This window comes from Delphinapterus leucas, chromosome 13 (genome assembly GCF_059928025.1).
Source record: "Delphinapterus leucas isolate spDelLeu-1000000601 "Yukka" chromosome 13, BTC_Dleu_Yukka2, whole genome shotgun sequence".
Taxonomy (NCBI): Eukaryota; Metazoa; Chordata; class Mammalia; order Artiodactyla; family Monodontidae; genus Delphinapterus; species Delphinapterus leucas.
In genome coordinates, this window is record NC_143141.1 from 6,313,026 (window position 1) to 6,329,892 (window position 16,867).

The 16,867-nt window shown below is 47.1% G+C and overlaps 1 protein-coding gene across 2 annotated transcripts in view; it reads left to right on the plus strand.

Annotated features, from left to right (window-relative positions):
• Positions 1-4,034: 4,034 nt before the first annotated feature.
• CREG2 (cellular repressor of E1A stimulated genes 2) overlaps positions 4,035-16,867 on the plus strand; it is a 55,429-nt gene continuing 42,596 nt past the window's right edge. For both annotated transcript variants that reach the window (XM_089922625.1, XM_089922626.1), the window contains exons 1-2: positions 4,035-4,529; positions 7,180-7,349. In XM_089922625.1, the coding sequence (XP_089778751.1) occupies positions 4,122-4,529; positions 7,180-7,349 (578 nt within the window). In that variant the 5' untranslated portion in view covers positions 4,035-4,121. The remainder of the gene's footprint in view (positions 4,530-7,179; positions 7,350-16,867) is intronic.

The following is a 16,867-nucleotide window of genomic DNA, read 5'->3' on the forward strand; positions in this document are numbered from 1 at the left end:
TTAATTTTGTTTCTAATCATTATTCACTCAGAGAGACCTGCATACCCTCTACCCAGTTTCCCCTCTACCCAGTTTCCCCTAATACTTATATCTTAAACAACTGGATTGTAACATCAAAAGCAGGAATTTTCCATTGATGCAATGTATGTGTAGAGTTCTAGCATTTTCTATTACCTGTGGGTTCATGTAACCACCACCACAGTCAAGACACAGAACTGTTGATCACCACAGAGATCTCCCTCATGCCACCGCTTTACATAGCCACACACCATCACTAACCCTTAGCAACAACTAATGGCTTCCCCCCCTATAATTTTGTCATTTTGTGAATGTTATATAAATGAAATCATACAATATGTAACCTTTGAGACTAGCTTTTTTTTCTCAGCAGGATACTCTTAAGATCCACCCAAGTTGTTGCCTTTATTAATAGTTTGTTTCTTTTTAGCGACGAGGGGTATTCCATGGTATGGATACACTGCTGTTTGTTTATTCACGTATTGAGGGACATTCGGGTTGTTTCCAGTTTGGGCCTGTTATGAATAAAGCTGCTATGAACAATGTGTCTACAGGTTTTTGTGGGGAACATATGTTTTTATTTCTCAGGGATAAATGCCCAGGAGTGCAGTTGCTGGGAATATGGTAAATGTACATTTAGGCCTTTCTTTAACTGCCATCATTTTTCTTTTTGATGCCTAAATTATTCCATCTTTTCCCAGTGGAGGACCTTTCAAGTTGCTTCTTTTGACATGTTTCATTGGTCTTTTCTAGCTGCTGCTGCTTCTTTTTTTTGACTGGAGAAGACATCCCAGGCTCCTCTTGTACATTTCCAGCCCCAAACTTTAAATGGTGCTTTGGTACCTTTGACCATGTGCCTCTTATTGTCCTCGACAAAGTATTTGTTAATGGGAAGTGATAGATAAGCAGCAGATCTGCAATCCATTTTCTCCCATTACAAGTCAAATCTGCTTGTAAATATACCGAGGACCAATTTCCTGCAGCCAAACCTCATAGTATTTGCCAGTGGGGGAGTCCTTTTCTATAACAGCACACACGTGATGGTTCAGGATTGCTTACAATAAACAAATCTGAGATCTATGGGAAATGTTACCAAGCCAAGTAACTGAGCCCCAATTCAAAATAGCTCCTTCTTTGTGAAATCACCTCATGCATCATTTAGAGGCCTCCTGAAGTACTCATATATTGCTAGTAGAACTATAAAATGGTCAAAAATCATTTTGGAAAACAGTTTGTCAGTGTTTTCATCTACTTGGGCTGTCGTAACAAAATATCGTAAACTGGGTGGCTTAAAGAAACAGACATTTAGTCCCCACGGTTCTGGAGGCTAGAAGTCCAAGATCAAGGTGCCAGGTGATGGGTTCCTGGTGAGAGCTCTCCTCCTTCTTGCAGACATCTGCCTTCTTGCTGTGTCCTTACATGGGCTTTCCTTGGAGCAGAAACACAGTGGGGAGGGGGGCGCAGGGACTCTCCCATTTCTCATAAGGCCGTTAATCCCCTCATGACCTAATCTAACCTTACTTACCTTCCAAAAGCCCCATCTCCAAATACTGTCACATTAGGGGTTAGAAGTTCAACATATGAATTTGGGGGGCACAAACATTCAGTCCATAACAGAAAGTTCTGCATAAAATTAAACACAGACCTACACTATGACCCAATGATTTTATTCCTAGGTTTTTACCCAAAGGAAAGAAAACATACATTCACAAAAAGACCTGTAGAAGGATATTTATAGCAATTTCACTGCTAACAGATAACACCTGAAAACAATACTAATAACCATCCTTAGGATAATGGATAAGGTAATTTCAGTATGTTTATTGTATTCATTTGCTTGGGCTGCCGTAACAATAAACTACAGATCTGGTGGCTTAAACAGCAGAAATTTATTTTCTCATAGTTCTAGAGGCTGCGGAGTCCAAGATCAAGGTTCCAGCTGATCCAGTTTCTGGTGAGGGCTCTCAAACCTGACATCTCGAAGGCCTGAGAACCAGGGGGACCAATGCAGTGAGTCCAAAGGCTCCAGAACCAGGAGTGTCGATGTCCAAGGACAGCAGCACATGGATGTCCCACTTAGGCAGAGAGCAAATTGGTCCTTCCTCTGCCTTTCTGTCCTATTCAGGCCTTCACTGGATCAGATGACGCCCACTGCATTGGTGAGGGTGATCCTTACTCAGTCTGATTCAAATGCTAATCTCTCCCAGGAACACAGACACGCCCAGAAATAACGTTTTACCAGCTATCTGGGCATCCCTTAGCCCAGTCAAGTTAACACATGAAATTAACCATTCAAACAAGCCAAAGACAATTTGTGACATATTTGAACACCCTAAGCCTGGAACATAGGAAATAAAATTAATTCTAATAAATCAATACAAAAAAGTACAGACAACCCAATACAAATGGACAAAAGACATTAACAGGCGTTTCACAAAAGAGGGTATCCAGCTGGCCAATACTCGTATGAAAAGGTGATCAACCACGTGAGCCATTAAAATAAAAATGAGTTATCACTACGCATCCGCCAGGTTGCTGGGATGGGGGGCAGACAGCCTCGCAATAATCTGTGTTGCTGAGAATGTGGAGCAACAGGAACCTCCACGCACTGATGGTAGCAATAGATTGGTCCCATCATTGAGGAAATCTGTGTGATGTTATATAATAAAATGAAACAGACTCGTGCCCCAGAACCCGCGACTCCACTACAAGGTACGTACTCGAGAGAGCTCTTGCGTGTGCGCACCCGTACCTGAGCTTGGCATCCTCTCGAGAACTGGGTCTGAGAAGAGGACCTGCACCTAGCTAGTCATTCTGGGATGCAGTCCTACAGAACCAAAGTGGGGGGACTGACTAGAATGACTGGAACACGGAGGACGGAAGGCCAGTCTAAGGGTGCATCACTGTGTTGGTTACCATTGTGAGTAACCGGGGCTCAATCCTGTCGGAGACCCTCCGAGAAATTGTGGAGAGTGGCCTTCGGAATCATCCACTTGTGGCTTGGGAGTGGGGAGTATTTATCTTCTGGCTTTTGGACCCATTCGCCAAGGGTCGTGGCAATGGGGGGTTAATGTTCCGCACTCGTGGCTTTTCACATTGCTCAGTGGAACCCTACCTATGTCCCACGTGGCAGTTGGCACACAGGCCCTGAGGCAGAAAGCAAGGGACATGCAGATTGGTGAGGTAACCTGCTGCCGTCTGTACCACCATTAGTTGGTTACCACAGCAACAACAGGAGAAAACAGAGGAGCCCAGAGCAGTGAGACAGAACATAAAAGACACCAACACATCAGAACACAAGACTGTTCATAAAACTTTATTATTGGAAACAGGCCAGCTTCCCATCCATACGAGAACGTGTTTAAGGGTGGTGCGTTCATACAGTCCTCTGCTACACCACCCTGGCCGCGTTCTCGCTGGGTATTGCTGACTCCACTTTAGTGTATGTGTAGTGAGCAATTTGATTCTGCTTTTAGATGAACTGGAAGCAATGCCCTCCTGTCACAGCGAAGTGTAAGATGGTCACGATCCTTACAGAGCAAGAGGATGGGCTTTGGCCTCAGACGGACTTGGCGCTAATCTTCATCGTTCGCTCGGCTTCCTCCGCCATAAAATGATAACCATCCCTACCTTGTGTCTATTTCACAGCACATAACGCTTACTCCGCACCACACACTGTCCTAAGCCTCTCCAAATATTAACCCGTTCCCTCCTCCCATCCCTCACTCCCATGATGTAAATACTGTTTTCTGCGTTTCCTAATGAAGGAACCGGGCACAGAGAGCTTACGTGACTCGGCAGGGCCACACAGCTGGTGAGTGGAGGAGTGCGCTGAGCCGGGATTTGAACAACCCCCCTGTCTGGCTGCAGAACCCGTGCCATCCAGCGGGAAAGAAGCGCATCCCCGGCCCAGCCGCGCAGAGAGAACTGCGCACCGTGTCTGCCGTGCGTGCGCAGCCCCGCCTCCTCACGCGGCGCACGGCTGCGAGGGCGGCCCCGGGGCCCCGCCCCCGGGCGCCTGCGGCGGGGGCAGCGGGTTCTTCTCCCGGTCCGCCGTCGGGGGCCGCTGCCCGCGGTCCCCAGGGCCGGGCGCGCCCCGCAAGATGTCCGGGCGCCGCGGCCGGCAGCCCGGGCCCCGCCTGTGCTGGCTACTGTGCTGCAGCGCCCTGCTGTCCCCGGCCACGGGCTACGTGATCGTGAGCTCCGTGTCCTGGGCCGTCACCAACGAGGTGGACGAAGAGCTAGACAGCGCCTCCACCGAGGAGGCGCTGCCCGCGCTGCTGGAAGACTCGGGCAGCATCTGGCAGCGGAGCTTCCCGGCCTCGGCGCACGAGGAGGAGTCTCACCTGCCGCCCCCGGAGGGCACCGCCCGCGCCAGGCCACCCCCTGCGCCGCCCGGGATGTTCTCCTACCGGCGCGAGGGCAGCGCGAGGCTGCGCCCGGGCACCGCCCGCTTCCTGGCCCACGCCAGCGCCTGGGGCTGTCTGGCCACCGTGTCCGCCCACGAGAAGGTAAGCCACCCGGCCGCGAGCGGCGTGCAGGGGACAGGGAGAGCCTGGGGCCACTCCCGCGCTCGGATCCAGGTCTAGCAGACGTGCGCTGGAGGCTGGATCGGCGTGGACAGCGTGTAATTAATGCAGCCAGATTGTGCTTCGGTTACCCTGGCACCCTGGCAAAGGCAGGAGGGGTGGGGGTGGGGTGCTGGGGGAGAGGACGACAAGCAGGCTTCCTGCCAGGTGGATGGGGACCGAAGCGCAGTCGAGAAGCGCAGTCTTGAAATGGCCAAAGAGGTGTGCAAATAACCAGCGCCCGACCAGAGGCCTGGACAGAAGAAGCCTGAGCCACCGTTGGCATCACCGAGTAGCGCGTCCAGCCCTGCCCGCCCATAGACCAGAGCTGCCCCATCACTTACTGACCCCGAACCGGGGCTTTGGCGGAAATTTGCATTTTAAAAAATGGAATCCGAGAACTGTTCTGGAAAGGAGATTTATTGTGCGAAGCGTCTAAACGTTGGAGTGACAGCGCTGTCGTCAGCTGCAGCTTCCATCGTTCGTTTCACAGGTGTTTTACTCACCTGTTAGACATGATTCCACCTGAAGTGGAAATGCCGTGGATACACGGTGAGGATGTGACATCCATACGTGTACACCCTCCAGAAAGCTTTCAGGGCTGTTAAGATAGATGTAAGGGTTTTATTACAGGGCAGTAATTTGAACTCCTATTTACTTCATGCAAAAAAAAAAAAAAAAATACTGTTTTATGGAGTGTGTAAGTCACTGGCCAGGGGGAAGGTTCTGGGCCCAGCTCTGGGTCTCACCAGCTCTGAGACTGTGGCCCAGTCACTGGGTTCTCCACTTTGCTTTCCTCATCTATGAAATTAAGTGATGGACTAGGTAGTTTTGAAGGTCCGCTTTTGCTTTGAAAAAAAAAAATCTAAATGACAACTTTATTTTTTATTTATTTATTTATTATTTTTTTTTTTTTTTCGGTACATGGGCCTCTCACTGTTGTGGCCTCTCCTGTTGCGGAGCACAGGCTCCGGACGCGCAGGCTCGGCGGCCATGGCTCACGGGCCCAGCCGCTCCGTGGCATGTAGGATCTTCCCGGACCGAGGCATGAACCTGTGTACCCTGCATCGGCAGGCGGACTCCCAACCACTGCGCCACCAGGGAAGTCCGACAACTTTATTTTGATGAGAAATGATCATAAGGTCTTTCACAGCTTCCAAATAGTTCTTCACAGCTATATCTTATACTCCTAAGACATACCTTCAGAAGATATGAAGCTTAAATATGAAGCTGATCTTGGTTTAAAACACAGATCACTTCAAGCAATTAAAACTCTAGTGCCAGTGTATTCAAGGTATTATGACTTTCAACATCCCTTTTCTTAGCTTTGTTAGTAGTTCCCTTTTCCAGTATTGACGTATACTCCAAATGCAGTAAATTCAGAGAACATTTACCATGTGCCTGGCGTGTGTGCAAAACATGACTCTACTCAGTTTGTGAGTGACCAGCTGAAAAACAGGATCTGGGAATGACATATTAGCATTTTGTAGGATTCCTCAACATTGGGTTTTCTTAAAGATTAAAACCACCCCTTATCACAATTCTACACACTGTTGTCATGTGACACTTCAAAGACAAAAGATAGCCCTGAGTTCTGAGCTAAGTAACAATGAGGAATGCTCTGTGAAGGGTAAAGGTCATGATGCTGGACCCAGCAGGGCTTGGGAAAAACCTAAGAAGTATTTGTGTACGTGTCTGAGAATTTTATCTGCTCTACTGGATGATCGTGAGCAAAAAATTGGTTTAGCATGTTTATGTGTCTTTCTTGAAGCTAGAAGGGTAAGAAACCAAATTCCCATAAGTTGCTGAGTTATACTATTAAAATATTATTGATTACAATTTTAAAATGTGACTAATAAGTGAGAAAGTGGTGTGACCCTAAAGGAAACAATACCAGAAAGTTCCTGGAGCCCAAAGACCAGGTAAGATGTTAGGTTAAGACTTAGATTCTGGGCTTCCCTGGTGGCGCAGTGGCTGAGAGTCCGCCTGCCGATGCAGGGGACACGGGTTCGTGCCTCGGTTCGGGAAGATCCCACATGCCGCGGAGCGGCTGGGCCCGTGAGCCATGGCCGCTGGGCCTGCGCGTCTGGAGCCTGTGCTCCGCAACGGGAGAGGCCACAACAGTGAGAGGCCTGCGTACTGCAAAAAAAAAAAGACTTAGATTCTATCCCCAAAGTTGCCAAAAATAGGGGGGAGGTGGTGAAGGCAGTGGGGCTCCCAAGGGCTAGCTTGTGAGAAAGGTTTTAGTGACCCTCCACCCTTCCATGATTTTCATTGCCTTTACCCCAAATAACTTTCAGTTTAATAGAGTGTGTTTGCTATGTACCTGCAGCTTCAAGAATAATCCCCTAACCATCCCTCCTCTACAGATGCCACTGCTAAGCTCCTCCGTAGAAATTCTGGAGCCATCACTGGGTGAAGTGGGCAGGTTGGGAACCACTTTGCTTTGATTCATGACCTGTCAAAACCACGGTGATGCCATGCTGCCCTCACACCCCCATGCTATATTTCCTGGTCAGAGACACATACTAAACTCCCAGCTCAAGTCAATCCACAACCCTGCATTGAAAAGGCCTTTTCTGGTGTTTGTTAGATCCCAGGACTGCCTTTTGGGAACTGCCTGCTGGTCAGTGATGGCCCCTTCAACAACAGCACGGGGGTTCCTTTCTTCTATGTGACACCCAAGGACCTCCTGGTGGCTGATCTGATGAAGAACCCCACGGCCTCCCTCCTGCTGCCGGAATCCGAAGGAGAGTTCTGCAGGTAGGCAAGGGCCCGGCCTCCCCCATCCGGGTCCTCTGCACAAGGCAGGGAGGCTGTGGCTTTAAAGGGGCCCTGAGATGCAAAGCAATGTCTTTGCCACTTGGCCAGGGGGCGGGTTCTGGGCCTGGCTCTGGGTCTCACCAGCACCGAGACTGTGGCTAAGTCCCTGGGTTCTCCACTTTGCTTTCCTCACCTATGAAATTAAGTGGTGGACTGGGTAGTCTTGAAGGTTCTTTTTTGCTTTGAAAAAAATTATTGAAATGACGACTTTATTCTGATAAAGTGATCTTAACTTCTTACGTGGCTTCCAAATGGTTTTTCACAGTTATATCTTAGGCTCCTAAGACACATCTCCAGAAGATACAAAACTTAAATATGAAGCTGATCTTGGTTTAGAATACAAGTCATTTAAAACAATTAAAAGCCTAGAGCCAATGTGTTTCCAGATACATTGGCAATGTATGCTGTAGAAATGTATTTTCATGTGGAAAGAGTATATATAGCCGTGGAATCAGATCAATAGAATTCTACCACTCACCAAGATGTGTGATTTGGGGCAAGTTATTGAACCTTTGGGAGCCTCAGTTTCCTCATCTGTAAAATGGGAATAGTAGTTTCTACCTCCTAGGGTGATGGGGAGAGTTGGAAAGATTGGCAGCGTCAACACCGGGTGGATAAATGGCAGCTCTCTTTGTTATGGCAAAGGTGGGGGTGGGGGAGGGGAGGGGAGGGGAGTGAAGGAAGAGCCAGTGGTTTGTCTCCAAGGCACATGCAGCATAGAATCCACTTATTGTTTTTCAAATTAATTTCTGCCTGCCCCAGTGAGGTGTGTGCAATAAAGACCCAGAGTCCCTTAAATCACTTTCTCAAAAACTCTCTCAAAGAAAGGACAGTTGGGCAAAAATGGAACACTGTATCCAACACCTTTGTCTGAAATCAGAATGTGGAGCTTGAGGTCCAATCCTGCCACCGCCGTGTCTGCGCCGAGCTTGGGGAGGGTGGGGGGCAGGACGCACGTGGGAGGGCACCCCTGCAGTAGTAGCAGAGGCAGTGGGGGACCTTGGGCAAGTCCCTTCACCTGTAATGTAGTGATGCTTTAAGAACTGGGATAAGATACCCCCAGCTCCAAAATGCTATGACTCTTTATGCAAAATATGAAAAACACATTCAGCAAACAAATGTGTCAGTTCTTTGAGGAGGGGAAGTGGTAATAATCAAAGCAACAATGCACCATAAAATGCAGCCTGGATAGGACCCTGTCGCTTACCCCTGGGAGCTGGTGGGAGCTCCATCCATCAGGGTGGAGGCAGTTCAGCTGACCCAGTGCCCTATCGGGGATGGCAGGAAGCCAGGAAAAGGAGTGCCTCCTCTTTTCATGGAATAGTCTCCATGTTCTTGACTATTTCATGGAATGGTCTCAACAAGCTTGCTGTTACTAGAAGTATATTCCCAGGTACCTTTCTAGACGTCTCAGGTGTTCCTCATTCAGGCAGCCTAAAGGCAGCCATTGTGCAGGGCACGTTGATCGCAGACCCCAGAGCACACCTGTCCCTGGAGGTGGGCACAGAATACAGAGCAGAGGATGTACCGCAGCACTCAGGTTGTGGAGGGAATTGTCTCCTGGAAGGTCCCAGGCAGCCGTCAGCAGGAGCTTGGGGCCATGAGAAATCCAGCTTAGAGAGGCCCTCTCCGGGGGCTGGGGCTGGGCACGCTTGGGGCCATGTGTGCGGACCCTCTTCACAGCAGGTCGCGCTTGGAGTTGCAGACCTCCGTGCAGCACACCAGGGTACCTGGATGAGGCAGCTCGCGGCCGGAGGGGACCACCCAGCCCCATCCCCCCCCCCCCAGGGCCAAGGGCACCAGTATCCCAGACCCTTGTAACTCTGGCCTGGAGGAGGAGGGATGAGCCACCACCCACTGGTACCCCTCTGTCTAAGCCCTCATGTGAAACTCTACTCCCTCGCACTGTGCCAGCTTCTGAAGTCTTAAAATATAATGTAAATAAATATCTACACAATTAACTGTGGTCTTAGTAAGCATCTCGCCTCGAAGCAGGGATTTTCAGACAATGAGGCTTGTTGTCCCCCCAGGGTCCACTACTTTCCAGGACCTGCTTCAGCCCAGGTGTGATTCATCTGCGTGAAGCTCACATTCCGAGTGCAGCGTCACCCTGTAGGTTTTGCCTCCAGAATCTTGGTAATGTTGAGCACAGAGACTTAACAAGTCAAAGGCGGGCAAAGAGCAGAGCCCTGAATTGAACAACGCTCCTCGGGCCACGGGAGCCTAAAGAAGCATCAGGTGGAAACGTCTGTGGCTAAGAACTTCCCTGACAAGTTCAAGGGGCCGCCTGCAAGGCTGCAGGAAGCTGCCCCTCCTGCCTGATCCCGGCCTGCAGAGATTCCCACAGAGCAGGGAGATCCAGAAAAGCACCCACTTCTCACGATGATGACGGTAAATCAAGGACACCTGATCCTTTGACCTTTGGAAAGCATGAGAATCGCCTCCGTTCTGTGAAGCAGGTGTTCTTGTGAACTGCAAACTTTCAGCAGCATTTTTACCCTCAGATCTGGTGCATTCTGTGCGCTCATGTCCCTCTGCCTGTCTGCGCACTGGGGTGGAGGTGGATTTTCCCTAAGCGGGAAGACAAAGCCAGGACCCGGCCTGTCTACACGATGCATCCTGAGACTCCTGTAGGCCTGGGGCGCCATGTTTGTCTGAGGAGCCCTCAGAGCCTGAACCATAAACCAAGGTCGGACAGAGAGGAAGCAGCGTGGCCACTGATGCTCTGAGAGGAGGAAAGAGGTGCCTTCCCAGCCGTTTCCTGCAGGGTCCACTGGGCATCTCAGCTGCAGGCCTGCCTCTGCATCCATCAGGGTTAGCCCTGGTTCCTGCAGAGTCTGGACTGGGGCAGTCTGGTGAGCTCGGCCTCCACCGACAGGACATAGCTTGAGAAGGAAGCCATCCAACAAACAGAAGCGAATGTAAGTCTGATTCCACTGCAAGGGCAGGCTGAGCTGGCCCTCTGTACTTTAGAGCTCCGTTGGGTGTGCAGGACAATTGTATGTACAATGTGTATGTGTTTAATAAGCAGATGGGTGGACAAGACAGAGAGAGAGAGAGGGAGAGAGGGATGATGATAGATAGATAGATGTGTGTGTGTGGCTTCACGTATTCAACTATTACCTGTTCTGAGAACATATACTACAGTTGCCCCCAACTGGCCTCCCCAGTTCACTCTCTCTCACCTTGATTTCATCCTCAATCCAATATCTGAAGTAATATTTCAAAACCCATATAAGACCCTGGGATTCTCCTGCTTAAACTCTTTCACTAGGAGAAATAGCAAACTCCTGAATATGGCCTAGGAGGCCCTGCCTGGAGGACACCCGCCTCCCTCTCAGAATAAATAATAGTGGTTAACCCTTTGCTGATTGACTTAGTATGTGACTTATACCCTAGTTTTATTAAATGGAGAGGTTTAACCTGAAAACTTGTAATCTAAACTGATGTATGTGTCTGGCATACAGCTAAGAAATGCTTTTTTAAAAAATTGAGATATAATTGATGTATAACGTTGTGCATGGTGTTAATTTGGTACATGTATGTATTGCAATATGGTTATCCCTGAAGTCTTAGCCAACATCTCTGTCACGTCACATAATTATCATTTCTTTTTTGGGGTGAGAACATTTAAGATCTAGTCTTTTAGCAACTTTGAAGTTTATAATACAGTATTGTGGGCTTTTTTGTTGGGTTTTGTTGTTGTTGTTGTTTTAAGTTTTATTTAAACTTTATTTTTTTTGGCTGCGTTGGGTCTTAGTTGCGACACACGGGATCTTAGCTGCTGTGCTCGGGCTTCTCTTTAGTTGTGGTGTGCGGATTTTTTCTTCTCTAGTTGAGGCACGTGAGCTCAGTAGCTGTGGCACTCGGGCTTAGTTGCCCAGCAGCATGTGGGATCCTAGTTGCTTGACCAGGGATCCAACCCACGTCCTCTGCATTGGAAGGCGGATTCTTTACCACTGGACCACCAGGGAAGTCCCTGTAACACAGTACTGTTGAATATACTCACTGTGTTGTGCATTAGATCTCCAGGACTTATTCGTCTTCTAACTGCGAGTTTGTGCATTTTGACCAACATCTCCCCAGTTCCCGAACCCCCAGGCCCTGGTAACCTGGTAATCATTAAATCTCTGTTTCTATGAGTCTGGCTTTTTTAGTTTCCACATATAAGGGATATCATGCAGTATTTGTCTTTATCTGATTTACCTCAGCATAATGTCCTCAAAGTCCATCCGTGTATTGCAAATGGCATTATTTCACCCTTTCTTATGGCTGAGTAGTATTCAATGGTATATATGGGTACCACATCTTCTTTATCCATTCATCTGTTGTTGGACATTTAGGTTGTTTCCACATCTAGGCTATTGTAAATAGTGCTGCTATGAACATTCGGGTGCGTGTATCTTTTCGAATTAGAGTTTTCATCTTTTCTGGATATATGCCCAGGAGTGGGATTGCTGGATCATATGGTAGCTCTATTTTTAGTTTTTTAAGGAACATCCATACTGTTCTCTATAGTGGCTATACCAATTTACATTCCCACCAACAGTGTAGGAAGGTTCCCTTTTCTCCACACCCTCTCCAGCATTTATTACTTGTAGACGTTTTGATGATGGCCATTCTAACCAGTGTGAGGCGATACCTCATTGTAGTTTTGATTTGCATTTCTCTAGTAATTAGCGATGTTGAGCATCTTTTCATGTACCTGTTGGCCATATGTATGTCTTCTTTGGAGAAATGTCTATTCAGATCTTCTGCCCAGTTTTTGATTGGGTTGTTTATTCTTTTGATATTGAGTTGTATGAGCTGTTTGTATATTTTGGATATTAACCCCTTGTCAGTTGCATCATTTGCAGATATTTTCTCCCAGTCCATAGGTTGTCTTTTTCTTTTGTTGATTGTTTCCTTTGCTGTACGAAAGCTTTTAAGTTTGATTACGTCCCGTTTGTTTATGTTTGCTTTTCTTTCTTTTGCCTTTGGAGACTGATCTAAGAAAATATTCCTATGATTTATGTCTGAGAATGCTTTACCTATGTTCTCTTCTAGGAGTTTTATTTAGGTCTTTAAACCATTTTGAGTTTAGTTTTGTGTGCGGGTGTTCTAACTCCATTGATTTATGTGTAGCTGTCCAGCTTTTCCCAACACCATTTGTTGAAGAGACTGTCTTTCCTCCATTGTTGTTCTTGCCTTCTTTGTCGTAGGTTAATTGGCCATAGGTGTGTGGGCTTATTTCTGGGCTCTCGATTCTGTTCCATTGATGATGTACTTGTCCATTTTGGGGGGGCACAGTCGTTTGACTCCCATCTCAGGACATATTGAATTAGGTGCTATTACCCTGTCCTTCTTCCTAGAGGAGAAAATTTGGAAAATGAATCAGACAGGATGATAAGCAGAGAATGACTTTCAGTACTGAAAAAGGACAGAGTAACCAAGGAAAGTTTCTGGAGTATCTTACCTATTCAGCACCTCGCTTTGTGCTGGAGAGGGAAGGGGAAATCTGCAGGCCTTCTGGCTTCATGGGTAGCTGAAGTCAAGATAGTCTGAGAGTGGAAAAGACAGAATAAGTGAGAAGAGCGTCTAGATTGCTACAGGGAGGCTATAAAGAGCAAACTCTCACAAATTAGAGTGGTAGAGTGACTTTCAATTCCATGGAGACAGAGTGAGGGTGACATACCATAATGATCTGGACAGCCTTGCCCCTCCCACAGCCCAAAGATGAGAACCACTTGGGGGACAAGGCTTCATAGTTTGAAGGAGCTCGGAGGTGAGTTCTGACACTTCTTTAGGTTAGTTAGGACGTGGGGTGGGTCTGATATGCGTTTCCTGGGTTTCCAGTGAAGGCTGCTGAGAACCGCGGTCCAGCCCCCGGATGACTCACATCATTTATAAAACAAAGTCAAGTTACAGTCTGAGAATGGTAGGAAGGGAAGTGGCTTTTCCACCTCATCATTCATTACATCCATCCAAACCAGAACCTACAAACATGTCTTGCCTAATTATTGTTAGTTTGTTTACAGTTTGTTTTATTCACTTATTCCGTTTACCCCTTTGTGCTGTGATTCCTTCATTTAATTCATTAGATGAATTAGGGATGTAAATCTGTTTCCTAGCTCAGGTGAAGATGACGAGTTGAGAATAAGATTCCAGTTTGCAGAATTCACCAGCAATCAGCAACCACTTCTTTCCCATTTCCTCTCCCTTCAACACATCAGCATGTACAGATGCTCCTGGGACTCAGTGAATTTATGCTCAGACCGGGGGCCCAGTTGTATGGAGATTCACTAAAAATTGACTTGACAAAGAAAGCCCACTTGAGAAATTTCTCTTCCATTGAAACGTCTTTCCTTACCGAGCACGCAGGCCTGAATGCCGTGGGTCTACGTTTTGCATCTTCTTAGCCAAAGCAAAGCAAGCCCTCAGGACCAGAATGAACCACATTCTGCTGGCATAGGCTCATCTTTCGTGTTGAAGATTTGGAAATAAATGGAATCCGGAGGCTTTTCCTAAAATGAAAAAATGTTTTCATTTGATAGTTTGGACAAATGCTAGGTTTCTAGAAAGACAGAGTTGATTATCAAGAAAGGAAGATCTGAAGACGCTTTTTTCCTTTTCCCCAAAAGGCTTTTAACAACAGGTGGTCGTGGCCATTGCCATGGGTCACAGCCCCTGTCCTGTCCCAGGCCGAAAGCATCCCTGCCCAGACAGTGGTCAGAGCTCTAACTGACCAGGCCTCTGTGATTTGGCATCAGAGGAGATGCTAAGATTCTAGTTTTTAAAGGTATCTAGTTTCTGAAGGAGAGGTGCCAGACCATGACTAGACTGAAGCCCTGTGGGCATATAGGACCAAGAATGGGAGCCTTTCAGAATGATGACCCATAAGGGGTGCCTATTACAGAGGCAATTCAGCGCTGAAGAATCACACATCAAAAGGTGTTGCTCACATACAGTTTCGGGCAATGTGCTTGAGCATAGTTTCCTGCCCTAGCTTATGAGCAGGTCCTGCATTTTATAGGCATGTTGACAGGAGAAGAAACTGCTTTGGTGAAACAGGATAAATAAGAGGAGGCTGTTGGTGGGAGGGTGGGCCTGCCTTTATGTGCCGTTATGTGCCGTGGGCACCGGATGAACACTTAGCACAAACAACCAAATTGTATGCACTGAGTTTAATCCTTTTTTTCTGTGCTGAAAATAAAAAGAGATTCCAGAAATCTAAATGCCTGTTAGCCATCTCTATGTTTTTAACTGTTTTTGTCAGAAGAAAAGATATTGTTGAACGATAGCTGAAAGCCTCAGCCCAGCCTAATTCCAAACGCAGGCTCTGCGGGTTGCTGCCTAGAACTGCGTAGAGGGCAAGCTTCCATCGTTCTTTAGATGAGCCCCGTCAAATGAGCTTACAGAATAAGCCTGTGCTTGCAGCAGCTTGCCTTCTAATAGCCAAGATGTGTCTCACGTCCACCTGGGACACGATGAGCATTTCAAAGTACAGGGCCCAGCCCTAATCAGATAAAGACGTTGAGTTCCAGTTCTCTTCTCTGAATTGTGTTCATTCCCCTTGAAGGCAACATATAAATCTTCTAAATAAATTGCTCTCTGGCCAGATTCATGTCACCTCTTCTCCTATGCCCACACATTCCTGTAATCAGAAAGTTAACATTAACTCAAGTAACTTTTATTTATTTATTTATTTATTTATTTATTTATTTATTTTTGGCTGTGTTGGGTTTTTGTTGCTGCGCGTGGGCTTTCTCTAGTTGCAGCAGGGGCTACTCTTTGTTGCGGTGCGCAGGCTTCTCATTGCAGTGGCTTCTCCTGTCGTGGAGCATGGGATCTAGACACACGGGCTTCAGTAGTTGTGGCACGTGGGCTTAGTTGCTCTGGGACATGTGGGATCTTCCCGGACCAGGGCTTGGACCCGTGTCCCCTGCATTGGCAGGTGGATTCTTAACCACTGTGCCACCAGGGAAGCCCTCAAGTAGCTTTTAAAAGAGCTGTCTGGGGACTTCCCTGGCGGTGTGTGTTCGAGCCCTGGTCCGGGAAGATCCCACATGCCCCAGAGCAACTAAGCCCATGCGCCACAACTACTGAGCCTGCACTCTAGAGCCTGCGAGCCACAACTACTGAGCCTGCGTGCCACAAATACTGAGCCCACGTGCCACAACTACTGAAGCCCGTGCACCTAGAGCCCGTGCTCCGGAACAAGAGAAGCCACTGCGATGAGAAGCCCGTGCACTGCAACGAAGAGTAGCCCCTGCTCGCCACAACTAGAGAAAGCCCAGGTGCAGCAACAAAGACCCAATGCAGCCAAAAATAAATAAATAAATAAATAGAATTAAAAATAAAATAAAATAAAAGAGCTGTCTGGGAGGAGTCAGAGAACCCCACAGAGAGAAAGCGTAGTGAGCAGATGTTTGAGTATTCTCTTCCTTCTTCTACTCATTCCTCTGGCCAGCTCACCTAGCAACCTGCAACCGCTTCTCTCTCCCTTATTTTGTTTCAGCTCCATGAGTTTTTGTCCCCATGGTTCCCAGGGGATCCATTTCCCGAAGCCACTGATGATTCCAGTTTCTCTGTCCTTATGTTACCATTTTCCTGCATCTTCCAGCTACTTCTTGCCATCCGGTTCGCAAACGTTCTACTTACCTGTTAGACATGATTCCACTGTGAGCTGAAATGACATGAATTGACAATGAGGTTGTAAGTCCCATAAATATACACCCGCCAGAAAGCTTTTAGAGTTGTTAAGGTAGATGTAAGTAAGCGTCTTATTACAAGGCCCCTAGCCTCTGGCAGTCACCAGTTTATCTTCTGTCTCCGTGGATTTGCCTGTTCTGGACATTTCATATAAATGGACTTATATAATATGTGGCTTTTTAAACTTAACTATAGTTGATTTACAATATTGTGTTAGTTGCAGGTGTACATCTTCAGGTTTTCCATTATAGGTTATTATTAGATACTGAATATAGTTCCCTGTGCAGTACAGTAAATCCTTGTTCTTTACCTATTTTATATGTAGTGGTGTGTATCTGCTAATACCATACTCCTAATTTATCCCTCCCCTTCCCTTTCCTTTTTGGTAACCATAAGTTTGTTTTCTACGTCTGTGAGTCTGTTTCTGTTTTGTAAATAAGTTGTATTATTTTTGGGGGATTCCACATGTAAGGGATGTCATATAATATTTGTCTTTCTCTGTCTGACTTCACTTAGCATGATAATCTCTAGATCCGTCCATGTTGCTGCAAATGGCAATATTTCATTCCTTTCTTTATGGCTGAGTGATGGTTCATTGTATATATGGACCACATCTTCTTTATCCATTCATCTGTTGATGGACACAAGTTACTTCCATGTCCTGGCTATTGTAAATAGTGCTGCTATGAACATTGGTGTGTATTATGTGGGTTTTGTGACTACTTTCTTCCACTTAGCACAATGTTTTCTGGGTTCGTTATGTTGTA